We start from the raw sequence: 18,652 nt of genomic DNA, 5'->3' as shown, positions 1-18,652 counted from the left end.
ATAGACCCCAATAGCCTTAAAAAAGATTTCAATGTGAGCCCTGCAACTGGAATGGTTCTCTAAAAGTGTACCGAAAGTGCCACCTGAGATTTTCAAACTCTCCTGTGGTACGTTCAAAACAAGACATCATTCCAAGAAATTAGCACGGAATTTCAAACCTAAGGCAGAGTACAGCATGTTAGGCATTCTAAATGGAAAATAACACCTGTGCCATAATTGTACGTGAAAAATAGCATTAGAAACAATCCCTTCCATACATAAATAGCAAGTAATAAATTGTTCTGTCCTACATACTCCAGCAAGATAAGGCTGGCGTGTTTCTATAAAAAAGCAACACTACCGAGTGAAGTCTGACACATGTAGGACAAATAATGAAAGTAGGCCTACATTTGGCAGTAGGAGCATTAGTGTCCAAACACATGCATGACTAACATTCTTAAGTTTAAGCTTGGAACCACCAAGATGCCTCCAAGAGCTGACCGGCTGGCCAAACGGACCAATCGGAGGAGAAGGGTCTTGGTCAGGGAGGTGGCAAAGAACCCAATGGTCACTCTATGACGATGGGAGAAGCTTGCTGAAGGACAACCATCTCTGCAGCACTCCACCAATCAGGCCTTTATGGTAGAGTGGCCAAACGGAAGCCACTCCTCAGTAAATAGGCACGACAGCCCACTAGGAGTTTGCCAAGAGGGACCTAAAGGATTCTCAGACCATGAGAAACAAGGTTCTCTGGTCTGATGAAACCAAGATTGACCTCTTTACCCTAAATGCCAAGCGTCAAATCTGGAGGAAACCAGGCACGCTCATCATCTGGCCAATATCATCCCTGTTTCCACATGCTCCAAGAGGGCCACCATTGTTCCTGTTCCCAAGAAAGCTAAGGTAACTGAGCTAAAGGACTACCGCCCCGTAGCACTCACTTCCGTCATCATGAAGTGCTTTGAGAGACTAGTCAAGGACCATATCATCTCCACCCTACCTGACACCCTAGACCCACTCCAATTTGCTTACCGCCCAAATAGGTCCACAGACGATGCAATCTCAACCACACTGCCCTAACCCATCTGGACAAGAGTAATACCTATGTGAGAATGCTGTTCATCGACTACAGCTCAGCATTTAACACTATAGTACCCTCCAAACTCGTCATCAAGCTTGAGACCCTGGGTCACGACCCCACCCTGTGCAACTGGGTACTGGACTTCCTGACGGGCCGCCCCCAGGTGGTGAGGGTAGGTAAAAACATCTCCACCCCGCTGATCCTCAACACTGGGGCCCCACAAGGGTGCGTTCTGAGCCCTCTCCTGTACTCCCTGTTCACCCACGACTGCGTGGCCATGCACGCCTCCAACTCAATCATCAAGTTTGCGGATGACACTACAGTGGTAGGCTTGATTACCAACAACGATGAGACGGCCTACAGGGAGGAGGTGAGGGCCCTCGGAGTGTGGTGTCAGGAAAATAACCTCACACTCAACGTCAACAAAACTAAGGAGATGACTGTGGACTTCAGGAAACAGCAGAGGGAGCACCCCTCTATCCACATTGATGGAACAGTAGTGGAGAGGGTAGCAAGTTAAGTTCCTCGGCGTACACATCACAGACAAACTGAATTGGTCCACCCACACAGACAGCATCGTGAAGAAGGCGCAGCAGCGCCTCTTCAAACTCAGGAGGCTGAAGAAATTTGGCTTGTCACCAAAAGCACTCACAACTTTCTACAGATGCACAATCGAGAGCATCCTGTCGGGCTGTATCACAGCCTGGTACAGCAACTGCTCCGGCCCACAAACGTAAGGCTCTCCAGAGGGTAGTGAGGTCTGCACAACGCATCACCGGGGGCAAACTACCTGCCCTCCAGGACACCTACACCACCCGATGTCACAGGAAGGCCATAAAGATCATCAAGGACAGCAACCACCCGAGCGAGCCACTGCCTGTTCACCCCGCTATCATCCAGAAGGCGAGGTCAGTACAGGTGCATCAAAGCTGGGACCGAGAGACTGAAAAACAGCTTCTATCTCAAGGCCATCAGACTGTTAAACAGCCACCACTAACATTGAGTGGCTGCTGCCAACACACTGACTTAACTCCAGCCACTTTAATAATGGGAATTGATGGAAATTGATGTAAAATATATCACTAGCCACTTTAAACAATGCTACTTAATATAATGTTTACATACCCTACATTACTCATCTCATATGTATATGTATATACTGTACTCGATACCATCTACTGCATCTTGCCTATGCCGTTCTGTACCATCATTCATTCATATATCTTTATGTACATATTCTTTATCCCTTTACACTTGTGTGTATAAGGTAGTAGTTTTGGAATTGTTAGGTTAGATTACTCGTTGGTTATTTCTGCATTGTCGGAACTAGAAGCACAGGCATTTCACTACACTCGCATTAACATCTGCTAACCATGTGTATGTGACAAATAAATTTGATTTGATTTTTTTGATTACAGTGAAGCATGGTGGTGGCAGCTTCAGGCTGAGGGGACGTTTTTCAGTGGCAGGTACTGGGAGGCGAGTCAGGATTGAGGCAAAGATGAACGGAGCAAAGTACAGCGATCCTTGATGAAAACCTCCTCCAGAGCGCTCAGGACATCAGACTGGGGCGAATGTTCAACTTCCAGGACCACGACCCTAAGCACGCACAAGACGATGCAGGAGTGGCTTCGGGACACGTCACTGAATGTCCGTGCCAAAGCCCGGACATCTCTGGAGTGACCTTTTAATAGTTTTGCAGCGACGCTCCCCATCCAACATGACAGAGCTTGAGAGGATCTGCAGAGAAGACATGGGAGAAACTCACCAAATACAGGTGTGCCAAGCTTGTAGTGTCACACCTAAAAAGACTCGAGGCTGTAATCACTGCAAAGGGTGCTTCAACAAAGTACTGACAGAAAGCTGTCGTCAAGGCAAGTGTGATATGCTTTTAATTTGAATATATATGCAAAAATTTCTACAAACCTGTTTTTGCTTTGTCATTATGGGGTATTGTTGGTGTAGATTGATTGAAAAAAGTTTCCTCATCAATTTTAGAATAAGGCTGTAATGTAAGAAAATGTGGAAAAGGTCAAGGGGTCTGAATACTTTCCAAAGGCACTGTATGAGAAACTTTAGGAAAAACAGGTGTATGAACCAGCACCTCAGTCAGCAGGTGTTGACTATCTATAGACTCAAACACCACTAACAGGTTTGAAGGGCAGTTGGCTTGGCTGCAAGAGGAAACAGTATTTGGGTGCAAAACAAACTGAAGCATGCTTTAACCTTAGTAGGAAATATGCAAGGCAATCTCAACAGTCAGGTGAAGGTGCTCACAGGGCAAGTAGGACAAACATAAACCTGTCCAAACAAACAGCTCCGCACATGTAGAAAAACACCAACCCAACACAAGTCACAGGCAAACCCCCCCCCAGACAGACAGAGCCTCTAAAATCACTGTTACACTTCACAAAAGGAGCTCAAAGCAATCCTGAAAAGCCAGCTATATCAACCTAGTCATATGACACACTGGCCTCGTTTGTCTGAAACACAGTTGTCTATCAAACCCTAAACGAGTAACAGAAAGTTCCTGTGTGCAGGCTTAGGTTTAACATCCAAGATCACAGTGTGACACCCATTAGAACTGGCAACGGGAAGGACTGAATGCAATGCATAATAACAACCAGAATATAGGCTCGTGGAAATAAACCAGAAGATATGGTGGAAACAATGTGATGAAAGAATCATAACAAATGTGTGGTTAAAGTACATTGGCAATGTACAAAGCAAACAAAAACTTCAGCTGCAGGGTAGCCTAATGGTTAGAGAGTTGGACTAGGAACCGGAAGGTTGCAAGTTCAAACCCCCGAGCTGACATGGTACAAATCTGTCGTTCTGTCCCTGAACAGGCAGTTAACCCACTGTTCCTAGGCCGTCATTGAAAATAAGAATTTGTTCTTAACTGACTTGCCGGGTTAAATAAAGGTAAAAAAAATAATAATAATAATTAAATAAAAGAGATTGACCAACAAACAAACTCCACAAATCAAAGCTTGGTTGTATATTTTTTTGTTTGTTATGGCGGAGTGGTGAAAATGTCCTTGGTGGTCAAAGGAGGGTGCTTACGGCCTTTGTGTGATGTATATGGCACCACGGCTGGTAAAAACAAAGGGTCATAGACCTCTTTGGTCTTTGGTTAGGTATGCTTTTCTGTCACGCACTGCCCCACGTTACCCTCCCCCTTCCTGTCGCTGCATTTCAATGTAAATGAACCGATTGAATGGCTGCAGCTGCCCCATCAAAAGGACAGCAGAGCTGAAGGCCCCAGTGATTGAGATTCAGCCAGGCCACACTCCCCCACTCACCCCATCATCACAAGGACAGGGGAGATACGAGCCCACAACCCACAGGAAACTCAACTGGCTACTGCTCTAATTCTCTGGCACAACTCTAGCCAGTAGCTTAGACCCATTTCTAAAATGGCAGTCCTGCTCCCAAGCATGTTTTTTTGTGATCGAGAGGCATTTCAAACACTGGATAAAACCCTGCTCACTTAGAACTTGAGCAGCTGAGAGAGAGGGGGAAAAAAAGAGAGTATGAAACATTTAGGAGTGAGGAGGAGTGATTGAGGCAAGCGTTTCCATGTGAGCCGAGCTTGGTCTCTCTCCACCCAGACAGGACAGAGCAGCAGAGGACACGTCAGTGCTCTCCTCTTTCAGGGGCTCACAGGCAGTGTCTGAAGAACTGGCCGGCCAGGCCAACTACCAAAGGACATTCTCAGTGCCACGTATGGATAATACATCACGCAGTGCTCAGCACATCCGATCAGAACACCAACTGTTGTCTTCAGCTTTACCCCCCCCCCGCGATCTTTCCCAGCTCACATCTGCCCACGTTAGCAAAGCTGAAGCCTCCCCCACACTCGACACAGTAACAGCTCTCTCACACGCAAACAACTTATTGAACATAAAGTGCTGGACCTTTTGGGAGGAAATACACAAAAGTACAACAGTATCCATCTGTAAACAAGGAAGCAAAAGCCCATCATTGAAGTGTTTGCTTCATGACAATGTTTGGGAAATAATAACACTGCGTGCCTCTCAATTGGAGGTTGACCGATTATGATTTTTCAACGCCGATACCGATTATTGGAGGACCAAAAAAGCCGATAGCGATTAAATCGGCAGATTTTTAAAACATTTGTAACAATTACAACAATACGGAATGAACACTTATTTTAACTTAATATAATACATCAATAAAATCAATTTAGCCTCAAATAAATAATGAAACATGTTCAAAAACAAAGTGTTGGAGAAGAATATGTGCCAATGTGCAATATGTGCCATGTAAAAAAAGCTAACGTTTAAGTTCCTTGCTCAGAACACGAGAACATATGAAAGTTGGTGGTTCCTTTTAACATGAGACTTCAATATTCCAAGGTAAGAGGTTTTAGGTTGTAGTTAATATAGTATTTATAGGACTATTTCTCTCTAGACCATTTGTATTTCATATACCTTTGACTATTGGATGTTCTTATAGGCACTATAGTATTGCCAGTGTAACAGTATAGCTTCCGTACCTCTCCTCGCCCCTACCTGGGCTCGAACCAGGAACACATCGACAACAACCACACCCGAAGCAGTGTTACCCATCGCTCCACAAAAGCCTTGCAGCGCAAGGGGAATAACTACTCCAAATCTAAAAGCGAGTGACGTTTGAAACGGTATTAGCGCACACCCAGCTAACTAGCTAGCCATTTCACATTGGTTACACCAGCCATTAGGCTGATAGGCCTGAAGTCATAAACAGCGCTGTGCTTGCGAAGAGTTGCTGGCAAAACGCACAAAAGTGCTGTTTGAATGAATGATTACAGGCCTGTTGCTGCTCAGTCAGACTGCTCTATCAAATCAGACTTAATTATAACATAATAACAGACAGAAATACGAGCCTTTGGTCATTAATATGGTCGAATCCGGAAACTATCATTTCGAAAACAAAACGTTTATTATTTCAGTGAAATACGGAACCATTCGGTATTTTATTTAACGGGTGGCATCCCTAAGTCTAAATAACCTTGTTACATTGCACAACCTTCAATGTTATGTCATATTTGCGTACAATTCTGGCAAATTAGTTCACAATGAGCCAGGCAGCCCAAACTTTTGCATATTCCCGTGACTCTGCGTGCAATGAACGCAAGAGAAATGACACAATTTCACCTGGTTAATATTGCCTGCTAAACTGGATTAGTAGTTATAACTAGTGATTATGATTGATTGTTTTTATAAGGTAAGTTTAATGCTAGCTAGCAATTTACCTTGGCTTCTACTGCATTCGTGTAACAGGCGGGCTCCTCGTGGATTGCAATGGTTAGAGCGTTGGACTAGTTAACTGTATGATTGCAAGATTGGTTCCTCTGAGCTGACAAGGTGAAAATATGTCGTTCTGCCCCTGAACATGGCAGTTAACCCACCATTCCTAGGCCGTCATTGAAAATAAGAATGTGTTCTTAACTGACTTTCCAAGGTAAATAAATAAAGCTAAAAAAATTAAAATTAAAAAAAAATTAAAATCGGAAATCGGCGCCCAAAAATACAGATTTCCGATTGTTATGAAAACTTGAAATCGTCCCTAATTAAATCGGCCATTCCGATTAATCGGTCGACCTCTACTCTCAATAACAACACGTTCCACTCCAAGTGTGCCCTTATCAAAAGATCAAAAACAAAACTGTTCAGTTGTTTTAAAAATGTAGCAAACAAGAGGATGCGAGACCCGTTCCCTTTGATCTATAAGATTCAGGGAAGAAATATTATCAAAACTGCTGCAGTGGAAGATGTGAGTAAAACCTGTGACCAGGAGAGGATGCAGACACAGGACTATCCAAACTCCAAATGAGGCTTCCCTGTCCGTGGAGCAGAGCAGGGAGAATGAGACACAGCCATGTTGTTATCTTTTGCACGCGTGTGTGTGTGTGTGGAGGGGAAGCGATTTCAAAAGGGGGTTAAATGGCATTTGACAGTCCAGAGAGATTGCGCTAGTTGGGCGAAGGCTGGAAAAGATTTACACTGCAAAGAAAAAAAGTGAACACAAGAGAAGCAGGAGTAGACATCCTTGTTTACTGAAAGACCAACACTCAGCACTGGGGGAGAGTTTGGTAGGAAGGAACCAGACCGTGTGAGGACTTTAAGCTGTATTTTCCCTGTGCCTACACACGATGGATTTTTCTTTCCCCAGTTCAACTAGAAAAAGTAGGTTACCTCAACAACACGCACCATACTGCTGCTTATGTCAGGCACTGTGATTACGGTGGACCCAGAATGTTGCATCAACAAAATGCAAAAGCGAATGCTAGCCACATTCTATGGACACAGAAGCTTCTGGAACATTGCTGGCCAATGTGGAACACTGGCTATACCCTAATGCTATCCACAGTACTGGTGGGGCCAACTAAACGACTGGGATTCTCATCAGCTCAGAACACAAAACGTTCCTTCCCACATTCAAACATGTGGCCTGGAACCAGAGTAAACAAAAATAAAAAAACATTATGATTCAAGATCCAACACCTTGTCAGAGCTATGACTCAATCCAATGGAAACGGTTGCCTGGGTATAAACATTGTTAATCTTTAGGTGAGCAGTGTAAGCCTTGCGTGACATAACAAGTGTGGGGGCAATGCAGCTACTGCACACTGACCTCAGGGCAAAAGCGTAGAGAGAGGATGTGGTGGGACGAACGACAGACAGTCACAGTACTGATGTTATGCTGTGTCTTTCCTGCACTGCAGGTTTAGATAGTCGCACAGAGCAGCGTAAACACAGTAGAGGGCTGCAAGATGGAGGATGTACAGACTTGCGGAAGCCCTGCCACTCTCCTCTACACAAGACATAACATGTCAAATTGAGCAAGGCCGACCAATCCAGACTGCCAGAGAGGTATTGTGAAGGGACACTCAACGTTCCCCACTGAGATTTATATTTCTGCCCTGTTATTAGCCTGCCTGACAGTGCTGAAGGTGTCACATTACACACTGTGTAGGCAGGAGAGGGCACAGAGGGACCATGTCAAATAGTGGCACTGCCATGACCACAAATAGGTTAAAACTCAGGAGACTTGGGCCAGGACACAACAGGAACTACAGTCTCTGGACCTGAGTAAAATAGGCTCACTTAGGCAGCTGAAGACAAGGCACACCGGATGGCACAGATTGGCTCCCTTGAACAGGAAATCCCAGCTCCTGACCTCACTGACCCAGGCAGGACACAATTTCCTGTCTCAGGCTTACACACTACAACAGGACACTGTGGTGAAAATCTCCATCTAGGCTATAAAGTTCTCCAAAACCTCACCCTAAACCTGAAACTAACATTGGGAGTGTACCAAGCATATACATCGCGTAATGTGTGTTGTACCAGGGTACTAGGGCTACTTATTGATTTAATACATCCAACAGCCAAGTTGTATTTACATCAAAAATGAAGAGAGAAGAAGTTGCAAAATAACTACAGAAACTAAGAGACATGAAATTGGTGCTTCCAGCGTCTTGACTAAGGTGGTGGGGGATTACATGCATTGCTGCATCTGCAATGAATTTCAACGTGAACGCCCAACAAGCTGAAGAGCTCAGAGTATCTCTGTAAGAAAATACAGCCAGCAGCTCCACTGCAGTGTTTTCAACAGAACTGATACTGCACCAAAACGTTATCAACCAGTCTACTCCAAGTACAGTAGTCGTCTGTTGGGAATCTTGCCCTTCTTTTCATGCTCTCCCACAACCAGTAGTCAAAGCCTTACTGTTGTGACTTCTTGTTGACTTAATTTGCATACCATTCCACAGCCACTCAAATGGTAGAGCCTGTCAAGCAATGGTATTGGGTCTACTATAGGAATTAATTCGAAAACACCGCACACCTGCATTAGGACAAGCATAATGATATTCTTGTTAGGAAAGAGTAAATGACACATTTCCCAGTAACTGTGTTAATACATTCCAGTAAAACATTCTAATCAAATTACAAATCCTGGATCCATGGACCATGAGTCGACTAGGAAAACAACAAATCGAGGAGAAGTCCAGCAACTTTGGAGAACACTAACGTTAATGTATTATTATTATTAAGTCCTAGCTGATCTCACCACTGCATTACACATCAACATAACTAATTATTTCATCCCATCTCGGTGTATTTTTCCAAAAAGAAATCAGCAGATGAGTTGTTTGAAATAACGTCACTGGCAGTGATACAACGTCCCTTGAACACATGGCGTTATTATTTTTTATAAACAACAAAATAGATCAATCGCCTGAAGAGAAGTGTAGGCTATTACATGGATGGCACTGAATATTTTCAAATACATTTGAGTATATCCCAACTACCTATGCAACGCAATATCTAGCTATAACATCAAGAGGATCTGTAGGTCAACAAACTACTCGCAGGCTAGTATGCCACGGGTTTCGCCTAGATTAAGCCCTTACTTGTCATCTTGCTAGTTAAACGCGTACTGTTACGCAGTTAGAATGCTGGACTGGGGGAGGGGTGGGGGTCAGCTAGCTTCATAACACATTTCTTCGACTCGAGCATGAAGCCATGTTATCTAGTTAGCTAGACAGCTACGGCTAACGGTATAACTAGCTAGTATATCTAGTTCACTAACAAACACAGCTAGCTAGCCAACTAATGTTATTGCGGCTTACCTTCAACGGAATCTGAGTTACGTCGAGAAGCTTATCCCCGATATTCCTGTCCGATGCTTGTTTTTCCCATTTGAGGCCCCCTGGTTCAGCAATCTGCCGTCCGTAGACATCCAAGAAATACTGCAAACATCTCAGTTGAAAATCAGTCTACTTGAAGCTAACGTTAGCAAGCTAGGCTAGTTAGCTAGCTAATATTTCTAGGCTAGTGCTAACTAGCTTGCTAACTCCTGAACACCAACAATCGACACATACAGCTTAAAATCTTCTCGAAAACGTCCTTGTACAATTTTTATTTTGTGACCATGGTCTGAAATGAAGATTTGTATGCCCAAGAATCAAAACTGGAGCCTTGAGAGGTCAACTTAAAGTAGCTAAAAACGATATTTTGTTTCGGCTTAATCTTCTTTAAACTACCCCTTGCAAACTGTTTCCAGACGGGCTTTGGCTTCGATATGGGGCTGAAGGAAAGAAAAAGATGCCAAATGAAACACTGATTGTGATTGGCTCTTGAATGTGGGCGGGTACTATTTGTGCACCGATGAAACTGGCGCCATTATGGATCAAATCAATGTACCAAATCTACATTGACACAATAATCTGAAGGCGCGAACATGGTTGACCGAGTACTTCAGTTTCCATGTTTGGGGACCCATCTCCATTATACAGTTGGGAGAAAAGCAAAGGAAATGGAGTACGAAGGCTGGGTGCACTTGATTGATCTCGCCCAGCGTGATGGAGTAAGACATCTCTTATCGTGTTATTATTCACGTGAACAAACATATTATTGCATACTTAAATCTGATCGTACTCATGATGTCAGTTGAACCGTAGCACCTTTACAGATAACTAGCAGCCTAGTATGACCCACATGTCAATAAAGGTAAAATAAATAAATACATGTCCAGATCACAGGTAGGACAGGTCTGAATATCCTATTTAACTTCCAAAACACTTTTTCTCAGTGCAATCATCAATACATGATTTCAATGTCTCAATGTCATAACATTGTTGTTGTTGTTGATCTCTGCACATTTTGAAAGTCAGACAGGTTTGGGTTGTTTGGTAATACATATCGATTGCACCGATTGAATATAGCGGCCTCTGCTGGGCGGCAGCATGACATGCATGGAGATGTAAGAAGAGCTATCATTGGTTAAGAGAAAAAATAAATATCTTAAATCTGTTTTCTCATTGGCTTATTTTAATGTTCGTCACGGTGATGGGGTGAGCCTTTATTTTGACTCTTTCAGAGAATAATTTGTTTTTAGGTCCTCTACAATATTAAATGGACATACACGTTGTACTGCATGCTTTTAGGAGTTATTTTTGTTTTGTTTTTGTGACATGCTTTGTAAACAATAGGTGTGGACTAAAAGTGAAAGGCTTACTTACGGGCCCTTCCCAACAATGCAAAGAGAAAGAAAATAGAAAAATAATAGTAAATAGTAATGTAAAACATTACTATTTAGTTATATCTCAATTAACTCGTACCCCTGCATATCTATTATTAATTGTATTATTATGTACGTATAACTAGGAATAAAGTGACAGATAATAAACAATAGCAGCAGTGTATGTGATGAGTCAAAAAAACGTTTGTGCAAAAAGGGTAAATGTAGATCGTCTTGGTAGTTAATTGGTTAACTATTTAACTAATTGGTACCGCTATTTGGTTACCAATTTAACTAATTGTTACCGCTTGCCGTGTGGTAGCAGAGAGAACAGTCTATGACTTGGGTGGCTGGAGTCTTTGAACATTTTTAGGGCCTTCCTCTGACACTGTATAGTATAGAGGTCCTGGGTGACAGGGAGCTCAACTCCAGTGATGTACTGGGCCTCACGCACTACCCTCTGTAACACCTTACCATGCAGTGATGCAGCCAGTCAAGATGCTCTCAATGGTGCAGCTGTTGAACTTTTTGAGGATCTGAGGGCCCATGCAGAGTCTTTTCAGGCTTTGTTGTGTGACCTCTTCATGACTGTGTTGGTGTGTTCAGACCATGAAAGATCCTTAGTGCTGTGGACAGAGGAAGCTCTCAAAACCGCTCCCGCTCCACTTCAGCCTTGTATTAGGCTACCACCGAGTATATAATTTTTGGTATTACCTTAGTCTACCAGGCTATCAGATTGTATATGGTATTTCTTAGGCAGGGCAGCTTTTACAATCACAATGTCATGCACAAACCTTTATGAACAACAAAACTTTCGAAGCTGTTTCACCATGATTTTACTGCTAAAAGTACAATATAAACACAATGAATCCTCTGGTGGCTACTTTTGTAACTACAGCAGAGAAGTCCTTAGACTTTATTTAACACACGAGAGGCAGATACAGTCAAATACAATGATTTATCAGCGCACAATGTCAATAATAAGTTGTATTTCCGGACAGTTAGCATCTATTCTATGTGCAATTTTTATTTCAATGAACGTGTTTGCTGGAAGTGAAAATCCTGCGCAGGTAGAATGTTCATGAAGCAACGTCGTGACGTAATCAGACAAGGGTTCACTAAACTTTTCTATATATATATTTAATGACAATAAATGATATATTTTCCGCAAATTGAAAGTTATGCCTATCTCGGCGTGAATATATAATAAAACCAGATATATAAATGCTCTTTGGTCTGACGAACTGTTACGCTTGGGGTTAAAGTGCGGGGTTCAGCAAATACTTTTTAATTGCGTCAGGATATGTATGTGATTATTTATTCTCGTGGTCAGCTGAACAAGGAATTTGACCCATTTAATTCACGGACCTTGCTGTAATGATACAAATTCGTTACCAAAACAGAATGATGGGTACATCTACATTTCAGAGCATATCAAAGGATTTGTGAACGAAATCTTGTCGTATAAGATACAGAGACAGTTGTACATATACTGAGGACGGATCAGTGTGAGGAGTGATATGTCTTTAATGTAGCAAACCATCTTTATTATACTTGCCATGTTGAATAACAACAGTTAGCTAACTATTTAGTTAGATGTTTTTTGATAATAAAATGCCGCGCTGACCACTACTGCAATCTCAAGATCGAAAGCCCATTGTCATTATTGACGTTTGCTAGCCAGGTCGTGAATGCACTGTTAATGGCGACCATGTCAGTTTTATTAGCTAGCCAGCTGTACTGTGGTTGTATCTAACCTGTGCGAACGTTAGGTAGCCTAGCTTTCAGTGTAATGGCAGCTCTGCGACGTGCCAGTTCTTGTAGAAATTACAAGACCATAATATGGACCGTGTCGCGACGCACCAATTGTCAATTTGTCAACAAGCGTCAAAACAACGATGGCGCCAAACTGCAGCAATCGACATGTATGAACTGTAAAAGATTATCAGGCTCAATTCGTCCATTTGTGACTCAACCACATAATGGCCTCAACCCTGGACTCATTCAGGTTAGTTGCCTGTCTTTGTTTCCACCATGACAATAGCTGACTGTCATTCATATCACAATGGTCATGCCACTCCTGTAGCTACTGTAACTGTGAGCAACAGGAAAAGGTCCTAGTTTAATATTATGTTACCACTTCTTTCTCCAGCAACTGCTGCACAGACCCATGAGTCCCAGATTGACAGCAATGCGTAAACTTCTGATCAAGAACAACTTGTTCAAAAACCCTGTTGGCCTGTGGAATGTTTTAGGTAAGCAGCCACCCCACCCACAAATTTCGAAGATGGTCTAATAATTCCCAGTCTGATGGCACTGGCTCGTAATCTATCATTCCAGATTCCACAAATAATTTCAGTACATCTCAGTCGAACCAACAAGATAAAAAGAAGAGTGATGGACCTAAGGGAAAAAATCCAGAGGAAGATGAAGGTCAGTAAGAAACCTCAAGGTCCGTAAGAAACACAGGAGATGTTAGCAGCCCATCTTAATTCCCCCATTGTCTTTCAGAGGAGAAGAAGCGGCGGGAGCAAGAGGATCAGATGTATAAGGAACGTCTGCGCACTCTCTTCATCATCGCCCTCATCATGAGCCTCCTCAACTCCATCAATACCAGCGGGGGAAACATCTCCTGGAATGACTTTGTCAATGAGATGCTGGCCAAGGGTGAGGTGTCTCGTGTGCAGGTGGTCCCTGAGAGCGACATCGTGGAAATCTACCTCCACCCAGGAGCAGTCATCTTCGGAAGGCCTGTACGTTCCATTTCCTCATTCTAGAATCTGGACACTGATGTACAGTATACTACAAAGCAGAATCAAGGGGTTAGCCAGTTAACTTGCCTAAGTATTCAGATTTTTTTATTTTTTTGAAAGATGAGCTAGAAATGGGCATGGTCTAATTGATTAAACAAATGAAAACTCATATCTAAATTTAGCTTTTTAATGAACCAGAAAATCAATAGTTATTTCTGGTTGCTTATCAATGTTAGCTGGCAAACTCATTGATCCTACTTTGTAGTATACCCCTCAGTTTTTAGAGTGTTGATACATTCCATCCCCACTTTAATGTTGTGATGACCATGTCACCTATTTATAAGCACAGGTATCTAGATGATGTTCAGTGAAATATGCCCCCCTTCACACGCTTCTTCCCTCCGTCTGTGTGCAGAGGCTGGCTCTGATGTACCGTATGCAGGTGGCCAACATTGACAAATTTGAGGAGAAGCTTAGAGCTGCAGAAGAGGAGCTGAACATTGACGCCAAGGACAGGATACCAGTCTCCTACAAGCGCACTGGCTTCTTTGGAAAGTGAGTTCCCTGACTCTCAACCAACACTTGCATCGGTGATGTGATCATGCAAAACTGAATATCACATGCATGACTTGGTTAGGTAACATGTAATATGTTTATACCTCAATCACATGTAATGTGTGTTTCCATGGCATTGGTACAATACTGCTTTTGTCTTTGTTTCTGTCACAGTGCACTTTATGCCCTTGGAATGGCTGCCATTGGGGTGGCAATCCTGTGGTATATTTTCCGCCTGGCTGGCATGGGTGGAAAAGAGGGCGGCTTCAGTGCATTTGTAAGTAGGGGCTGTTGAACTGTTCCTTTACTAGTGGTCTTAGCCATTTTGTTGCGTTTCTCATGCTCATATGTGTGGTGCTCGGCAGAACCAGCTGAAAATGGCCAAGTTCACTATCGTGGATGGCAAGTCTGGGAAGGGTGTGAGTTTCAAAGATGTGGCCGGCATGCACGAGGCAAAGATGGAGGTGAAGGAGTTTGTTGACTATTTGAAGGTAAGAGGGCAAATTGTAAAGAGGTGATATGTGTGATGATTATTAGCAATGTCAACAGGTACATCAGTGTGTTACTGACCCCTGATCTCTCTTGGCAGTGCCCAGACAGGTACCTCAACCTGGGGGCCAAAGTCCCTAAGGGCTCCCTGCTGCTGGGGCCCCCAGGCTGTGGAAAGACTCTGCTGGCCAAGGCTGTGGCCACAGAGGCACAGGTGCCCTTCCTGGCGATGGCAGGCTCTGAGTTTGTGGAAGTCATTGGGGGTAAGATTTGCACTGCTTCCAATCAGAAGTCCTATCAGTTAAGTTGTCCAAAGAAGACTGGAAGGTGGACAACAAGTCAAAGCAATAAAGTATCTTTTGTCTGTAAGTGCAGGTCTTGGTGCTGCCAGGGTGAGGAGTCTGTTCAAAGAGGCGCGTGCCCGAGCCCCCTGCATCGTCTACATAGATGAGATTGATGCTGTGGGAAAGAAGCGCTCCAATAACATGTCTGGCTTCTCGAACACAGAGGAAGAGCAGACCCTCAATCAACTGCTGGTGGAGATGGACGGTGAGGAGGGGGTTTGTTTTGAGTTAACCGAGATTAGGGTTACACATAGTTTCCCGCTACTTCGTCACAGGTGTCAATCTCTTTATCATAACTGACATGTGAAGGTTTAAGTATTTTTTTTTTGGTGGGGGGGGGAGTGTAATATACATATTTCATGTCTTTTTTTTGGCTATTCATCAACATTGCTTGCACTTATATACTGTTTATTATCATTCTCCAATAGGAATGGGCACTACTGACCATGTGATAGTCCTGGCCTCCACAAACCGGGCGGACATTTTGGACAATGCTCTCATGAGACCAGGGCGACTGGACAGGCACATATTTATCGACTTCCCCACTCTGCAGGTACAGTGCCCTGTCCTCTGAAAGTATCTATGTCCTGAAGATCTCCAACGTATTAAGTGTGCATGAGCTGTTTCCTTCTCCTTGTGCATTTCAGGAGAGGAAGGAGATCTACGAGCAGCACCTGAAGATACTCAAGCTCACCCACCCAGCCAGCAGCTATTCCCTGCGTCTGGCAGAGCTCACCCCAGGGTTCAGTGGTATGTACACACATGGCTGAAGTTATTCAGTGGGTCTCTCCCACACACTCTCCCACGTGTAACTATGTGTCGTTGTTTTTTGTCGCTTTGCTTTGTCTTGGCCAGGTTGCAGTTGCAAATAAGAACTTGTTCTCAACTGGCCTACCTGGTGAAATAATACACACACAAATAGACTATTATAAACTGGGTGGTTCTAGCCCTGAATGCTGATTTGCTGACAGCCATGGTATATCAGACCGTATACCACAGGTATGACAAAACATGTTTTTTTTACTGCTCTAATTAAGTTGGTAACCAGTTTATAATAGCAGTAAGGTGCCTCTGGGGTTTATGATATATGGTCAATATACCACGGCTAAGGGCTGTGTCCAGGCACTCCGCGATGCATTGTGCATAAGAACAGCCCTTAGCCGTGGTATATTGGCCATATACCACACCTCCTCGGGCCTTTTTGCTTAAATAGCACCCCGCTAAAACGACTATATTCACCTTCTTGTACACTGTCGTTGAACATAGGCTCATAGTTTTCAGAATACACTGATTTACTAACGGGATTGTGTATTACTCTCTCAGGGGCAGATATTGCTAATATCTGTAACGAAGCAGCCCTGCACGCTGCCAGGGAAGGCTACAAGTCCATCGACACCTTCAACTTTGAGTACGCTGTGGAGAGAGTCCTAGCCGGTACGAGGTCATGACCATGTCTATGAATGTCTGCCACCATGGAACTCGCCCGCCAACGTTGTTGTGGTAGAGATTGATTTCGGGTCCCTTATTGACTTTCTCCATTTGTGTGTCCAGGAAGTGTGAAGAAAAGTAAGATACTGTCCAAAGAGGAGCAGAGGATTGTAGCGTTCCATGAGTCTGGCCATGCCCTGGTTGGATGGCTGTTAGAGCACACAGAGGCACTCATGAAGGTGACACACCACTTCCATAGCTGTCTATCCACTAATGTCAGTGTTTTTGCTCAATGCGATATAGTTGAATACTATGGAGAAATGAACAGGACCAAAAACATAGTAGATAGCCATATATTGGACAAAGGTGATATATTCACTGGTTGTCTTGTTTGCCAGGTGTCCATTGCCCCCAGGACCAACGCTGCCCTCGGCTTTGCCCAGATCCTGCCCAGAGACCAGTACCTGTTCTCCAAAGAACAGCTGTTTGAGAGGATGTGTATGGCTCTAGGAGGAAGAGCCTCGGAGGCCATCACCTTCAACAAGGTCACCACAGGTAGGGCGTCTGACCATTCATCACAACATACACCTATAGCATTCAGTGTGTGAGACGTGTTGGTCTGTGCGCTAGGTGCCCAGGATGACCTGCGGAAGGTGACTCGTGTGGCCTACTCCATGGTGAAGCAGTATGGCATGTCCTCCAGTGTGGGTCAGGTGTCCTTCCCCGAGACGGTGGAGCAGGGAGCTGTCGGACGCAGGCCCTTCAGCCAGGGCCTCCAGCAGCAGATGGACCACGTAAGTCTGCACCTGCCCAAATACATTTTAGAGACGAAACGGTACTAGTAGTAGATTTCCCTGTTGTAAGTTTACCTGTAGTTCTGTTCATTGGAGAGAACCTTGTGAAGTATGCCTTTTTTATTTTGGTTCTTGCAGGAAGCGAAGCTGTTGATAGCACGCGCCTACAGACAGACTGAGAAACTGCTTCTGGATAACAGAGACAAGCTGATAATGGTGAGATCCTCATTCCACATTTGTTAGTCCTATTTTTTGTGTGATGTGGTGTCTACATAGCTACCATCTTTAAACACTCATCATGCATTGTGTTCCATTGTCAAACATAGCCAATTGTGAATGCAAAGTTAACTGTCTTTCTCTGTGTGTATTTTCAGTTGGCCAATGCTCTCCTGGAGCGGGAAGTGGTGAACTATGAGGACATCGAGGCTCTGCTGGGACCCCCTCCCCACGGGCCCAAGAAGATGATCGCCCCTCAGAGCTGGATCGAAGCGGAGAAGGACAAGCAGGACACAGGGGAGGATGATGAGTCACGCCCACCTCCTCGTAGGAAGGACGATGATGAGGATAATGATGAACATCTGAACCTGAAGCCTGTATGACCCGGTCAGTCTCAACACTCCTGTGCAGGAATCTGTACAGACACTCCTCCATCCAGCAATATAATGTAGGAGGACCAGAGCGCCTCTGTGGGGCTGCAAGTTTCCAGTATACAAATCACCATAAACAGTTAGGTGCCACCTCGCCTGCTTTTCCTGGTGGATATCAGTTCAGTTTGTTGACCAATGTCCATTCACTACAGAGTGAGGTGTAACTAGACAAGGTGTATCTGTTTAGTATTAGGACTGTTCTTGATGAGGAACAGTGAACTTGTAGACCTTTTAGGACCAAGGGTCTTCTTTCAGTTCCTTAGAGGGAACATTTGATGGGCCTTTTTTTTTTTTTTTGGTTTGAAGAGTATTTCAACCGTAGTCAAAGTGGCACTTACTTACAAGGATGCTTCTGTTTGATTAACTTGGTCTGGGTCAGCCTTAGCATGGCATAAATGGTGTACCAATAAAGGTTGTTCATTGCTGCAGTGGATATGCAGTTCATTGTATTATGGGCAGAATCCTACCTTGAGTTGTAAAACTGCGCTCCAAAATCCCTGTGATGCTCAGGGGTGTTTTAAATAAAGCTTTGTTTGAACTGTCCTTG

The 18,652-nt window shown here is 43.9% G+C and overlaps 2 protein-coding genes across 4 annotated transcripts in view; one reads left to right on the top strand and one right to left on the bottom strand.

Annotated features, from left to right (window-relative positions):
* The window catches only part of LOC115113595 (ankyrin repeat domain-containing protein 11-like), a 142,279-nt gene extending 132,141 nt beyond the window's left edge, over nucleotides 1-10,138 (bottom strand). For all 3 annotated transcript variants that reach the window (XM_065013028.1, XM_065013030.1, XM_065013029.1), the window contains exon 1: nucleotides 9,705-10,138. The gene's annotated coding sequence lies outside the window, so the exon portion shown is untranslated. The remainder of the gene's footprint in view (nucleotides 1-9,704) is intronic.
* A 2,244-nt stretch (nucleotides 10,139-12,382) lies between these two features.
* Nucleotides 12,383-18,648, top strand: LOC115113581 (paraplegin-like). Its single transcript, XM_029641374.2, has 17 exons — nucleotides 12,383-13,103; nucleotides 13,248-13,350; nucleotides 13,436-13,528; nucleotides 13,607-13,848; nucleotides 14,264-14,403; nucleotides 14,578-14,680; nucleotides 14,769-14,894; nucleotides 14,993-15,155; nucleotides 15,268-15,441; nucleotides 15,665-15,789; nucleotides 15,884-15,986; nucleotides 16,560-16,670; nucleotides 16,788-16,903; nucleotides 17,063-17,219; nucleotides 17,295-17,458; nucleotides 17,597-17,674; nucleotides 17,833-18,648. Exons 1-17 carry the CDS (start codon nucleotides 12,888-12,890, stop codon nucleotides 18,055-18,057), a joined length of 2,439 nt encoding a protein of 812 aa, XP_029497234.1. The 5' UTR covers nucleotides 12,383-12,887; the 3' UTR covers nucleotides 18,058-18,648.
* Nucleotides 18,649-18,652: the final 4 nt, after the last annotated feature.

The sequence above is a fragment of the Oncorhynchus nerka genome, linkage group LG28 (assembly GCF_034236695.1).
Source record: "Oncorhynchus nerka isolate Pitt River linkage group LG28, Oner_Uvic_2.0, whole genome shotgun sequence".
Classification (NCBI taxonomy): domain Eukaryota; kingdom Metazoa; phylum Chordata; class Actinopteri; order Salmoniformes; family Salmonidae; genus Oncorhynchus; species Oncorhynchus nerka.
This window is presented reverse-complemented; position numbering and strand designations above follow the sequence as displayed.

Coding starts and splice junctions, on each gene's coding strand:
- LOC115113581 (XM_029641374.2), top strand. CDS start 12,888: ATGGCAGCTCTGCGACGTGCCAGTTCTTGTAGAAATTACAAGACCATA. Junction 15,156..15,267: donor GTTTGTGGAAGTCATTGGGG/GTAAGATTTGCA, acceptor CTGTAAGTGCAG/GTCTTGGTGCTGCCAGGGTG. Junction 17,220..17,294: donor CTTCAACAAGGTCACCACAG/GTAGGGCGTCTG, acceptor TCTGTGCGCTAG/GTGCCCAGGATGACCTGCGG.